This window comes from Chiloscyllium plagiosum, unplaced genomic scaffold, assembly GCF_037043375.1.
Source record: "Chiloscyllium plagiosum isolate Xiang-an unplaced genomic scaffold, Cpla_swu_hap1 HiC_scaffold_27, whole genome shotgun sequence".
In the NCBI taxonomy this organism is placed as follows: domain Eukaryota; kingdom Metazoa; phylum Chordata; class Chondrichthyes; order Orectolobiformes; family Hemiscylliidae; genus Chiloscyllium; species Chiloscyllium plagiosum.
In genome coordinates, this window is record NW_028270165.1 from 93,051,660 (window position 1) to 93,066,067 (window position 14,408).

At 49.0% G+C, this 14,408-nt stretch overlaps 2 protein-coding genes across 3 annotated transcripts in view; one reads left to right on the top strand and one right to left on the bottom strand.

Annotated features, from left to right (window-relative positions):
- Positions 1-14,408, top strand: part of LOC148145045 (uncharacterized) — a 103,293-nt gene that overhangs the window by 16,321 nt on the left and 72,564 nt on the right. The gene's annotated exons all lie outside the window — the stretch shown is intronic.
- Positions 7,350-13,936, bottom strand: LOC148145047 (uncharacterized). 2 transcript variants are annotated; one of them, XM_087975547.1, is made up of 2 exons: positions 13,922-13,936; positions 7,350-9,673 (listed from the first exon to the last, which is right to left on the bottom strand). In XM_087975547.1, exon 2 carries the CDS (start codon positions 9,265-9,267, stop codon positions 7,963-7,965), a length of 1,305 nt encoding a protein of 434 aa, XP_087831673.1. In that variant the 5' UTR covers positions 9,268-9,673; positions 13,922-13,936; the 3' UTR covers positions 7,350-7,962. The 2 variants fall into 2 exon arrangements, with proteins under 2 accessions (XP_087831673.1, XP_087831674.1); XM_087975548.1 differs by lacking the exon at positions 13,922-13,936 and adding an exon at positions 12,173-12,227.

Sequence of the window (14,408 nt, forward strand, 5' to 3'; positions counted from 1 at the left end):
CATTTGGGTTTTTGAATCTTGCTGTTATTCTCATGTTAATCTTATGATAGATACTTGAAATAAGAGGAGAGACTTGTGGGGGATCGCCTATCTCCTTACCTTTCTGATCACGTACAACATCCTGATGGGTAAAGCTACTAAGTATGGATGCGACCAGGAATGATCAGAGATTATCCACCACCCATGCTGAGATGATGTTGTCCAGTGCACCGGACCAGACACCTTTGACGTGTGGAACGTGATGAAGATTGATTATTGCAATGGACTCTTACATCAGAAAGACCAGATGGTCCATCTGGACAGTAGAAATCAGTGGGAGTTACCATGTCATTACCATGTTTTTTTTATTTTACTTGCAGACTCAAGTCTATTGAGGATAAAAATGCTCAACCGCGTTATTATGGTAAATATTTTAAGGATGCCTAGGAACACCATCCCTTTTTGCAGGTCGTGCCGACTCTAGAAAAGGAAGCCTGATAGGGGAAACTCCTCGATCCACGAACAACTTATCCAGAGGCAGTAGTGTGTTACTCCTCTCTATCGGGAGATGACTTACTTGCCCTATCCCCAGTCCCAGATTCCATTCTATTTGTCAGACTTCCTACAGCCGACCCTGCGAAGAGACATATCACTTTCCAATACCTCCGGTCTGTGTATACAAACAGCTGGTGTAACACTGGCTGGGGTACGGCAGGCCTTATGCGGCACATGGACCTGGAACGGAACCCTTCCCTTGTGCATTTATAGGCCTTTTCTCTTTTCAGAACCTGATTCTGTCACCAAGAATAGGTCTCAGGGAGAGCCCAATGGGAACAGCATTCTGAGGACCATTGTCTCCCATACAGTGCGAGTGCTCCAGTCACTTGGCCCATTTTTTACAGCGCTCAAGCAACTCCTCTTGCAAAACGTTGACCCTTTACTCCTGTTGACCTGTCCAGATGCCCTGCTGTTACATTTGAGTAATCGATTTTGACAAAGTCTCCCTAATATACACCAAACCAGACTATTATTTCTTCAGCTAAGGTAAAGCTACCAATTTCCTTGTCCTGGATGGCAAAGATGTCCCTCATAAGGTCACTATTGGAGCCCTTGTCCCCACAACAGTACCTTGTCCTGGCCAGTGGACAAGTCGATGGAACCTCCATCTGAGGAGGATGCAGCGGTCGGTCTCAGCCAACCTTGCTCCAACTGGAAGGATCCCAAGGGACTGGGTGACAATACAGGACACCCGATAGGCTGGGGAATCCAGAGTACCCTGAGGTTGGAAGGATCGGCAGGGGTGTCAAGTTAACAGAACCACAATTCCCTCTTTTGCGGCCTGACCATTCGAGGAAATAAGACAAAAGAGGCTCTGAAACAGAGTAAACTGGGATTATCAGACCTGTGTCTTTACTCTGTGCAGAATCGGTCTGCCTTAGACTATATACTTGCCCAGGAGGGTGAGGTCTGCACCATTGTCCAAGATAAATGCACTATGGGTATTCCCGATCTCACTGGCAATATTACTAAGATACAAGAAAAGATCCAGGTATTCCTTGACAGAATGAGTGAAGGGACCAGTTGCGGATACTGCAGCTCGGGCTGATGGTACAATTGGCTTATCAATTTAGCTATGTCTGTTTGTCAGTATTGGTATTGTTAGGTATTTAATTGCTCGGCTTATGAGGTCCCTTAGTGATATAGATTTGCCCCAGAAGATGCTCCTTTTCCAATCCGATGGCTCACCCACACGTGTCAATTGCGATGATAAATGTGACCAGATGAGCTGCGAAGATGGTGGTGCCGCTCTACAGGATGTTGATGGCTGGACCACCTTGAAGGGCATTCGTTTGGAGTAGCCTTCTCTTTCAGTGATCGTGGTGCAAACAAAGGGAGGAATGAGGGTGTGGGCATCTGGGTGAGAAAGTCTATAGCCTTAAAACTTGCCTTTAAACATTCAGACTCAAATGTAATGCTGAATTATTTACTGCACTAGAAAATAAACAGGCAGGAAGGCTCAGAAAGAGGAGAGAACTTAAAAGATAGGGTCACCTGGGCTCACCAAGCGATAACAGGATGCTGTAAGGCAATTAAGAACGTTTGCCTCAGCATCGGTGAATCTGTGTGAACAGGACCCCAAGTGATAACATTCACAGCCGTTCACTTGTGAGACCATTTTAGTGCTGAGGCTGTTAAATCCCGTCGAAAATTAACTCTCAGTGTTTATCTGCACTGGATTGAAATGAATTGCATTTTGGGACTTTCTGATGATATTGAGTAGCCATTACTGGTTATTAAATACAAATTCTGAAAAAGAAAAATTTATAAAGCTTTATCTTACTTGCTGCAGCCACGGCTCGAGTGGAGGAAACAGGCCGCGGCATACTTCCGGCTTCGGGGTGGCCCCGCCCCCTGGGTCTGCTCCCGCCCCTTCCTGAAGCAGCTCGTAAGCCCCGCCTCTGGGAGCCAAACCTCTTTCCTCCAAGCGCACCAAACCCCGCCCTTTCGCCACGGACTCCGCGCGAGTCAAAACCACGCCCCCTGCCCCCACGCGCAACCGCCCACAAAGCCGCGCGCCTCCAGGCTCGACGCGCGCACCGCCCGCTGACCCGGACCGCTGCTGAGTCCTTCATCTTTTGGAAGGGGTTGCAGGTTTCAGTTCATCAATATATAAAGTCCAGAACTTTAGATCAGATTCCCTACAGTGTGGAAACAGGCCCTTCGGCCCAACAAGTCCACACCGACCCGCCGAAGAGCAAAACCCCCAGCCCCACTCCCTGTCAGCCAACACTACGGGGCAATTTAGCGTGGCCAATTCCCCCTAACCCGCACGTCTTTGGACTGTGGGAGGATACCCGCGCGGGGGTGGGGGGGAATTGAACCCGGGGCTCTGGCGCTGTGAGGCAGCAGTGCTAACCACAAAAAAACATGACATTTTCTGTTTTTCAGCGGCAGCTGCATCCCAGGAGTGGGGAGTCACTGATTTGAGGTTTTAAATTTGAAGTCGGACAGCAGAGGTTCCTGGGAGAGGAGGGACGACTTATTTGTATTTCCTTCTTGCTGTATCAGTCAGTGGGTACTGTTGAGGGAGGAAAACGACCTACCAGGGGCTCTGGCACAGAGCCTGTCCCTGTTGCACCAGAAGGGAAGGAAGGAAACGCGGAGAGTGTTAGTCATTCTAACTCAATAGTTAGAGGGTCAGATAGAAGGTGTGTTGGGAACGAACAAGACTCGCGGTTAGTGTGTTGCCTCCCAGTAGCCAGGGTGCGTGATGTCTCGGATCGTATCTTTGAGGTCCTGAAGGGATAGGGTTTACAACCCAAGTCATGGTCCATGTAGGTACCAACAACATAGGTAGAAATGTGAGAAACAGAACTCACTCACAAATCACTCAGCCTGAGACAAAGCCTTGGAAACAAGAACAATTTATTACAGTCTTGCAAGTACCGGACGCTTCTGCAAGCAAGCAGAAATGTGCGCCAAAACAGAGCCTGTTAGCTTTCTTATTGAGTTTACAAGTTGCGGAATCACGCCTCCCTTTTCCCATCCTATCATAAGCCGATTACCTCACTTGTCAGTTATTTTCTTATCTGGCCATCCTGCTGTCCTTGTCTGCATTCTTTGTTCCTTGTTTGTTACAGCTTGTTCTTTTATCCAGTTTCTCTTATCATACTATAAGCTTTATTGTGAAATGCCCCTGTTGCTTCTTTTTGTGGTCAACTACAACACTTTAAAGTTATTCCCTCGCTTCAAACTATTTTCTTTAAAAGACCCTCTATATTCATTAAAGTCTTAGCCTTAAGTATGCTACATGCTACAAGAATTCCACGACCGTTTGTATAATGTTCCCCTTCCCTTCCCCCTACTACACCCCCTCACCCATCTGCAAAAACATTTATAATCTCCCACAGAAAGACGGATAGGGATGTAAGGCAGGATTTCAGGAAGCTAGGGTGGAAGCTGAGGGCGAGAACAAACAGAGTGGTTATCTCTGGTTTGTTACCCGTGCCACGTGATAGCAAGGCAAGGAATAGGGAGAGATATCAGCTGAACACCTGGCTGCAAGGATGGTGCAGGAGGGAGGGTTTCAGGTTTTTGGATACTTGGGGCTCATTCTGGGGAAGGTAGGACTTGTACAAACAGGACAGTCTTCACTTGAACCAGAGGGGTACTAATATCCTGGGTGGGAAATTTGCTAATGCTATTTGGGTCGGTTTAAACTAGCTCAGCAGGTGGATGGGAACCGGGGGGTGTAGCTGCAATGCACAGGAGAATGAGTAGGAAGGACACGGACAGGATTTCAGGGTCACAGGAATGTGCTGGCAGACAGCGAAGTGGTTTGAAGTGTTTCTACTTCAACGCCAGAGTATCCACAATAAGGTAGGTGAGCTTGCAGCACGGACAGGTACCTGGGACTTGGATGTTGTGGCCATTTCGGAGACATGGAGAGAGCAGGGTGAGGAATGGATGTTGCAGGTTCCAGGGTTTTGATCTTTCATTAAGAACAGCCAAGGCGGTAAAAGAGGGAGAGGCGTGGACTTGTTAGTCAAGGATAGTAGAACGGTGGCTGACAGAACTTTTGATGAGTCCTCATCAACTGAGGTAATGTGGGCTGAGGTTAGAAACTGGAGCGGAGAGGTCACACTGCTTGGAGTTTTTTTTATAGGGCTCCGCAGAGTTCCAGGGAGGTGGAAGAGCGGATTAGCAAAATTATTCTGGGTAGGAGTGAAAGGAACAGGGTGGTCATTATGGGGAACTTTAATTTCCCAACATTGACTGGAAATGCTTTCACTCTAGTATGTCGTAGGGATCAGTTTTTGTCCAGTGTGTGCAGGAGGGCTTTCTGACACAGTATATTGAAGGGCCGACAAGAGGGGAGGTCACACTGCATCTGGTGCTTGGTAATGAACCAGGCCAGATGTTTGATTTGGTGGAAGGTGAGCACTTTGGAGAGAATGACCATAATTCAGTTGGGTTTCATTTAAAGGGATAGGAACATGCCACAGGTCAAGAGTTATCGATGGGACAAGGGCAATTATAATGCAATTAGGCAAGACTTAGGATGCATAGAATAGGGTAGCAAAATGCAGGGGATGGAAACAATTGAAATGTGCAGCTGATTTAAGGAACAGATATTGTGTGTCCTTGATAGGTATGTCCCTGTCAGGCAGGAAGGAAGTGATAATGTAAGGGAACCGTGGTTTACAACAGAAATTGCATCTCTTGTTACAAAGAAGGAGGCTTATGTGTTGATGAGGCAAGATGGTTCAGATGAGGCGATGGAGAGTTACAGATCAGCGAGGAAGGATTTAAGGAGAGAGTTAAGAGCAAAGAGAGGGCACGAGCAGTCTTTAACAAATAGAATAAAGGAGAACACTAAAGCTTTCTATAGGTATGTGAGGAATAAAAGGATGATTAGAGTAGGAATATGGCCAGTCAAAGATAGAAGTGGGAAGTTGAGTGTGGGCCCTGTGGAGATTGGAGAGGTGTTAATGAATATCTCTCATCGGTCATCACTCAGGAAAAGGAGAATATTGTAGAGGAGAAGAATGAGGTACGAGATATTAGACTCGAAAGGATCGAGGTTAGTTGCACACAGGTGTTATCAATTCTAGAAGGAGTGAAAGTAGACAAGTGCCCTGGACCGGATGGGATTTATCCAAGGATTCTCTGGGAAGCGAGGGAGGAGATAGCAGAGCCTTTGGCTTTGATATTTGAGTCGTCATTGTCTACGGGTTTAGTACCAGAGTGGAGGATTGCAAATGTTGTGCCCTTGTTCAAGAAGGGCAGCAGAGATGACCCAGGTAATTATAGACCAGTGAGCCTTACGTCTATGGAAGGAAAGCTTTTGAAAAGGAATATTAGAGATAGGATTTATAATCATCTAGCAAGCAACAATTTGATTTCCGATAGTCATAATAGTTTCATCAAGGGCAGATCGTGTCTCAGAAACCTCATTGCGTTTTTTGACAAGGTGACCAAGTATGGAGATGAGGGTAGGGCAGTTGACGTGGTGTACATGGACCTCAGTAAAGCCTTTGATAAGGTTTCACATGGCAGGCTGTTGGAGAAATTGCAGAGGCATGGGTTGTTGTCGTTCGGTTCGCCGAGCTGGGAATTTGTGTTGCAAACGTTTTGTCCCCTCTCTAGGTGACATCCTCAGTGCTTGGAAACCTCCTGTGTAGCGCTTCTGTGATGTTTCCTCCAGCATTTATAGTGATGGTGTCACCTATACAGGGGACGAAATGTCGGCAACACAAATTTCCAGCTCGGCGAACAGAACCATAACAACATGCACCCGAGCTACAAATCTTTTCCTGAACTTTGAAGAGGCATGGGATTGAGGGTGATTTAGCAGTTTGGATTAGAAACTGGCTTTCTGAAAGAAGGCAGCGAGTGGGGGTTTATGGAAAATATTCAGCCTGGTGTCTGGTTACTAGTGGTGTGCCACAAGGATCTGTTTTGGGACTACTGCGGTTTGTCATTTTTATAAATTACTTAGATGCAGACATAGGTGGATGGATTAGCAGAATTGGACTCAGTTGGCAAATGGAGTTCAATGCAGCTAAATGTGAGGTGATTCACGTTGGGAAGAATAACAGAAAGGTAGTGATGTTGGAGTCCATGTACATAGATCCCTGAAAGTTGCCACCCAGGTAGATAGTGCTGTGAACAAGGCATACGGTGTGTTAGGTTTCATTCATAGAGGGATTGAGTTCCGGAACCGCAATATCATGCTGCAACTATACAAAACACGGGTGCAGCCACACTTGCAATATTGTGTATAGTTCTGGCCTCCATATTTCAGGAAGAATGTGGGAAGCATTGGAAAAGGTGCAGAGGAGATTTACCAGAATGTTGCCTGGTCTGGAGGGAGGGTCTTATGAGGAAAGGCTGTTCTCATTGGAAAGAAGAAGGCTAAGGTGGTATTTGATAGAGATATATAAGATGATCAGAGGATTAGATAGAGAAGACAATGAAAGACTCTTTCCTAGGATGGTGACGTCAGCTTGTACGAGAGGGCATAACTACAAATTGAGGGGTGATGGATTTAAGACAGATGTCAGAGACAAGTTCTTTATGCTGAGAGTGGGAAGGGCGTGGAATGCCCTACCTGCTAAGGTAGTCAACTCAGCCACATTAGGGAGATTTAAACAATCCTAAGATAAGCGCATGGATGATTTTGGGATAGTGTCAGGGAATGAGCTGAGAATAGTTCACAGGTCGGCGCAACATCAAGGCCGAAGGGCCTGTTCTGCGTTGTATTGTTCTATGTTCTAAACTTAGTGCAGGAGGCGGAAAGAAATGAGCAGCTTTAAAACAAAAACCTCTTGGAGCTCAAAGCTTTCAATGAGAGTCTGAGCCTGGTGGTAAGTTCCGGTAACCTTTATTGCAACCCAACTTTGTTACAGCTTCAGATCCCCCCAGCAAAAAAGGCAGGGAAAAAGCAGTTGCTTTTTGAACAGCTCAAGGTGAAAGTGCACACACCACACCTCTCCCTGTCCCACCCCCCTCACTGTCTTTACTCTTGGCCAGCACCAAGTTGTCCCTTTGTAATCGGATCCTTGTTACATCCGTAACCCGGAGGAAGTATTGCCTCACTCAGCAATTTCAACCCATACCCTGTCTCCAAGTAAGTTTCTCCCCGCTCATTTGCCAGGAAGGGGCAGTGTAGAGTCAACCAGACTGCTGTGGGTCTGGAATCACGTGTAGGCCAGACCGGGTAAAGGATGCAGCTGGAACGACTGAGTGAATCCTTTCCCACAATGGCGGTTCCCTTCCCTAACAAGGGAGAGAGGGAATCAGATGGGGGCTTTCTCCCCCACACCACCCCCTCCCTGAAACGGTCTCATCGTTAGATTCTGAACTCCACATTTCTGACTGAATACCAATTCTGCCATCTGTCGTGGTGGGATTCGAATCCAGGAGTCCCCGGAACCGGACTGATAGTCCAATCGATAATGGCACTCGGCCGTCACTCCTTCAATGCCCCTGCGATGGCACGTGAACTCGCTGGTGGGTCAGCAGTTGGGAGGAGTAGGTGAAGCCCTTCCCGCACTGAGAGCAGGTGAACGGCCTCTCCCCGGTGTGGATCCGCTGGTGCCTCAGCAGGTGGGAGGAGTAGGTGAAGCCCTTCCCGCACTCGGGGCAGCTGAAGGGCCTCTCTCCCGTGTGGACCCGCTGGTGGGTCTGGAGGTTGAAGGAGCATGTGAAGCCCTTCCCGCACTGAGAGCAGTTGAACGGCCTCTCCCCCGTGTGGACCCGCCAGTGGGTCATCAGGGAGGAGACGTGCGTAAAGGCCTTCCCGCACTGAGAGCAGCTGAAGGGCCTCTCCCCGGTGTGGATCCGCTGGTGCCTCAGCAGGTGGGAGGAGTAGGTGAAGCCCTTCCCGCACTGAGAGCAGGTGAACGGCCTCTCCCCCGTGTGGACCCGCCGGTGGGTCATCAGGGAGGAGACGTGGGTAAAGGCCTTCCCGCACTGAGAGCAGGTGAAGGGCCTCTCCCCCGTGTGGATCCGCTGGTGGCTCTGCAGGTTGGAGGAGCAGGTGAAGCCTTTCCCGCACTGAGAGCAGGTGAAGGGCCTCTCCCCCGTGTGGATCCGCTGGTGGCTCTGCAGCTTGGAGGAGCAGGTGAAGCCTTTCCCGCACTGAGAGCAGGTGAACGGCCTCTCCCCCGTGTGGACATGCTGGTGCCTCAACAGGGAGGAAGATGTGCTCAAGGCCTTCCCGCACTCGGGGCAGCTGAAGGGCCTTTCCCCCGTGTGGACCCGCTGGTGCTTCCGCAGGTTGAAGGAGCAGGTGAAGCCCTTCCCGCACTGAGAGCAGGTGAAGGGCCTCTCCCCCATGTGGACCCGCCGGTGCCTCAGCAGGGTGGCGGCCTGGGTATAGGCCTTCCCGCACTCGGGGCAGCTGAAGGGCCTCACCCCCGTGTGGACATACTGGTGGGCCAGCAGGGTGGAGGAATTCCTGAAGCCCTTCCCGCACTGAAAGCAGATGAACGGCCTCTCCCCGGTGTGGATCCTCTGGTGGGTCAGCAGGGAGGAAGATGTGCTCAAGGCCTTCCCGCACTCGGGGCAGCTGAAGGGCCTCTCCCCTGTGTGGACCCGCTTGTGGGCCAGCAGGTGGGAGGAATGTTTGAAGGCCTTCCCGCAGTCGGTGCAGGGGAATGGCCTCTCCCCGGTGTGACTGCGCAGATGAGTCTCCAGGACAGACGGGACACGGAAGCCTTTCCCACTGTCACCACAATTCCACGGTTCCTCCACAGGGTGGGATTCCTCAGGTTTCTCCATGGCCACAGCTTCAGCTGCTCACAAACACGTGCAGAGCCCTCCCTGCCGTGAAATCCCCTTTCCAGGCCGTATTACTGTTTCAGGCTCCACGCACAGTGCGCTGCAACAGTGGCGTCTCTCGTCCAGTCCCACTGATGCTGAAAACGTCCTCAAACAGGAACCAAAAAGCGTTGATCCCTCTCACAGAAATCACAGTTAAAAATTGTTGCGGTCCCGATGGATTTAGTGACTGTCAGACATTGACATCAAAGTGAGGACTGCAGTCGCTGGACAGTCAGTCAAACAATGTGGCGCTGGAAAAGCACAGCAGGTCATGCATCATCCGAGGAGCAGGAGGGTCAATATTTCGGGCGTCAGCCCTTCATCTGTTGATTTTGAAACTTCAGTCTTCAGATTTTCAAGTACTCTGCAAAAAGAGATTACAAAAGTCATCACTATCAGTGCAGGGTAGAAATTCAGAACAAGCAATTCTAATTTCTGTGGAATATTCTTTTGTTGTTCCACAAAATTGAAAGTACCATCCCACTCTCTCTCCCGCTCTGTTCTCACACCGCTCTAACTAATTCGCCTGAAGGTGCTGATTCAGGATCTTACAGGGGCAGAAAAAGCAAAAACATCAAGACTGACATCTCTCTGAATTTTGGATACCTCCACCTGAAAGTTAATATCTTTCACAACACTGGGATCCTGCTGAGAGTGAGCAGGTCTGATTTTGGGAAGCAAATAAAAAGTGTCAATTCAGGGTGAACCTGCAATGCAGTTTCTTGAGGAAGGACCAGACACAAAATAGTTATGACCCCGGGAAGGTGGGAGCAAAATGAGACATCAAGGCATTAACACCAACACACTTCAGTCAAACTCATCTGCTCCCAGTCAGGGCAAAACATGCTCTGAAAGTCCAGGCTTCACAACCACACTTCTGCTTCCACTGAAGACAATGAGAGTCTCACAGCGCAGAAACAGACCCTTTGGCCCAACCTGCCCAGATATCCTAAATTAATCTAGTCACGTTTGCCATCACTTGGCCTCTATAAGGGCCGAGTGCTGGCAGCTGGGACTAAATTGGGTTGGCTATCTTGTCAGCAAGGACGAGTTAGACCGAAGGGTCTGTTTCTGTGCTGCACATCTCTATGACTCCAGTTGCATTTGCCATCACTTGGCCCTGACCCATCTGAACCCTTCATATTCAGATGCCTGTCCAGGAGCCTTTTAACTTGCCATCGTACCAGCACCCCCCACTTCCTCTGGCAGCTCACGCCATCGCTCAAGCGACTCCACGTTGAAAGCGTCTGGTCTGGTGCACCAGATGACATCAGGATAATCTCAGATCATTCCAGATCGCATCGATACTCAGTCAGTGGCTTTCCCGATCAGGATGTTGTACGTGATCAAACAGGTCAGTGGGTAGGCGATCCCCCACCTCTTAGTTCAAGTATCTCTACGAGAACTCCCTTGCTGGAGGGTCCCTTGGAGACACTTCAACTGGACTTCATTGAGTTGGAGAAATGAGTTCAGTTGCTATAAATATGTTTTGCTTATTGCTGATGTCTTTTCTGAGTGGATTGAAGCCTACCCTCCTCCTAACGCTACTGCTGAGACTGTAGTGAAGAGTTTGTTTAAGGAAATAATTCCCTGCTTCAGTGTACCTGCGTGCATTAGCTCGGACAATGGACCACACTTTGTAGGTAATATTAACGGAGAACTCTGTTCCCAGCTTTGTATTTGTTGGCAACTGCATGGTGCTTATCATCCTCAGGCAGCCGGCCTTGTTGAATGTTTTAACCAGACTCAAGACTAAACTTGCCAAATTAGTGGCAGAGCCTGGCCTCTCCTGGTTATGCAAATCCCTGTGGCCTTATTCCAGATGCGATCCATGTCTGCGGGCAAGACGGGACTGTCTCCAGCTGAGAGTCTCTCTGGTCACCCCCTCCGTACCCCTTGGAACGATTCGGCTCTCTTCTCAGTCCACTTCCACCACATGACCGAAGCAATGATTGGTTATGTTCTTGCTCTAACTAGTGTTATGCGTGCCTTTCACTCCCAGGAGCGTGCGGCCTACAGCGATGTTCCCTCCCTTTCAGCCTCGTCACGGGAAGAGCCTGGTTCGTTGGTGCTCGTCAGGAACTGAACTGGCAAAGGTCTCCATCCTCGTTGGGATGGCCCCTTCCAGGTTTTACTTCCCACCCCCTTGGCGGTCACAGTCGCTGGGCGCTCAGCTTGGGTCCACCTGCACCATTGTAAATTGATTGACTGCACCAATCAAAAGGGGGGAAGAGGAGGAGAGAATCCTGGAATCCCAACAAAAGGAGTGGACCCTGTCCTGTTGGGTTTTTGAATCTTGCTGTTATTCTCATGTTAATCTTATGACAGATACTTGAACTAAGAGGAGGGACTTGTGGGGGATCGCCTATCTCCTTACCTTTCTGATCACGTACAACATCCTGATGGGGAAAGCCACTAAGTATGGATGCGACCAGGAATGATCAGAGATTATCCACCACCCATGCTGAGATGATGTTGTCCAGTGCACCGGACCAGACGCCTTTGACGTGTGGAACGTGATGAAGATTGATTATTGCAATGGACTCTTACATCAGAAAGACCAGATGGACCATCTGGACAGTAGAAATCAGTGGGAGTTACCATGTCATTACCATGTTTTTATGATTTTACCTGCAGACGCAAGCCGAGTGCGGATAAAAATGATCAACCCTGTTATTATAGTAAATATTTTAAGGACGCCCAGGAACACCATCCCTTTTTGCAGGAAGGCCGACTCGAGAAAAGGGAAGCCTGATAGGGGAAACCCCTCAATCCACAAACAACTTATTTGTACAGGCCCACAATACGCTGTTCACCCCAGAGGCAGTAGTATGTTACTCCTCTCTATCGGTAGATGACTTACTTGCCCCGTCCCCAGTCCCCGATTCCAATCTATTCGTCAGACTTCCTACTGCCGACCCTGCGAAGCGAAATATCACTTTCCAATACTTCCGGTCTGTGTATACAAACAGCTGGTGAAACACTGGCTGGGGTACAGCAGGCCTTATGCGGCACATGGACCTGGAACGGAACCCTTCCCTTGTGCATTTATAGGCCTTTTCTCTTTTCAGAACCTGATTCTGTCACCAAGACTATGTACAATAGGTCTCAGGGAGAGCCCAATGGGAATAGCATTCTGAGGACCATTGTCTCCCATACAGTGCGAGTGCTCGAGTCACTTGGCCCATTTTTTACAGCGCTCAAGCAACTCCTCTTGCAAAATGTCGACCCTTTACTCCTCTAGACCTGACCTGACCACACCCCCTGCTGTAACATTTCAGTAATCTATTTTGACAAACTCTCTGTAATATACACCAAACCAGACTATTATTTCTTCAGCTAAGGTAAAGCTACCAATTTCCTTGTCCTGGATGGCAAAGATGTCCCTCATAAGGTCACTATCAGAGACCTTGTTCCCACAACAGTACCTTGTCCTGGCCAGTGGACAAGTCACTGGAACCTCCATCTGAGGGGGATGCAGTGGTCAACCTTGCTCCAACTGAAAGGATCCCAAGGGACTGGGTGACAATACAGGACACCCGATAGGCTGGGGAATCCAGAGTACCCTGAGGTTGGAAGGATCGGCAGGGGTGTCAAGTCAACAGAATCGCAATTCCCTCTTTTGCGGCCTGACCATTCGAGGAAATAAGACTAAAGAGACTCTGAAACAGAGTAAACTGGGATTGTCAGACATGTGTCTTTACTCTGTGCAGAATCGGTATGCCTTCGACTATATACTCCCCCAGGAGGGTGAGGTCTGCACCATTGTCCAAGATAAATGCACTATGGGCATTCCCAATCTGACTGGCAATATTACTAAGATACAAGAAGAGATTCAGGTATTCCTTGACAAAATGACTGAAGGGACCAGTTGGGGAAACTGCAGATCGGGCTGATGGTACAATTGGCTTATCAATTTAGCTATGTCTGTTTGTCAGTATTGGTATTGTTAGGTATTTAATTGCTCGGCTTATGAGGTCCCTTAGTGACATAGATTTGCCCCAGAAGATGCTCCTTTTCCGATCCGATAGCTCACCCACACGTGTCGATGGCGATGATAAATATGACCAGATGAGCTGCGAAGATGGTGGTGCCACTCTACAGGAAGGGCATTCGTTTGGACTAGCCTTCTCTTTCAGTGATCGCAGTGCAATTAAAGGGAGGAATGAGTGTGTGGGCATCTGGGTGATAAAGTCTATAGCCTTAAAACTTGCCTTTAAACATTCAGACTAAAATGTAATGCTGAATTATTGAATACATTTACTGCACTAGAAAACAAACAGGCAGGAAGACTCAGAAAGAAGAGAGAACTTAAAGATAGGGACACCTGGGGTCACCAAGTGATAACAGGATGCTGTAAGGCAATTAAGAACGTTTGCCTCAGCATCGGTGAATCTGTGTGAACAGGATCCCAAGTGAGAACATTCACAGCCGTTCACTTGTGAGACCATTTTAGTGCTGAGGCTGTTAAATCCCGTCGAAAATTAACTCTCAGTGTTTATCTGCACTGGATTGAAATGAATTGCATTTTGGGACTTTCTGATGATATTGAGTAGCCATTACTGGTTATTAAATACAAACTCTGTAAAAGGAAATATTGATAAAGCTTTACCTTATTTGCTGCAGCGGAGGAAACAGCCCGCGGGCACACTTCCGGCTTCGGGATGGCCACGCCCCCTGGTACTGTTCCCGCCCCCTCCTCTAACAATGCCACACGTAAACCCCGCCCCTTCCCAGCTCTGCTCATTAACCCCGCCCCTACCATACGCATCTCATTAAATCCGTCCTTTTGAACGCTGCTCGTAATGCCCGCCCCTTCGAGACAAAGCCCCGCCTCTTGGACCCAAACTTCCTTCCCCATCAAGCACCAAAGTCCGCCCTTTCGCCGCGGTCCCCGCGCGAGTCAAAACCACGCCCCCTGACTCCACGCGCTACCGCTCACAAAGCCACGCGCCTCCAGGTTGGACGCGCCGCTCCGCCCGCTGACCCTTGCCCCGCCTACTAGCTCGTGACCCTCTCACGAGACACGCCCCGCCCATGAACTTCCCCCTCCCCCAAACCCGCCCTCCAATCTAAACCCCGCCCACCCAGGTGTATTT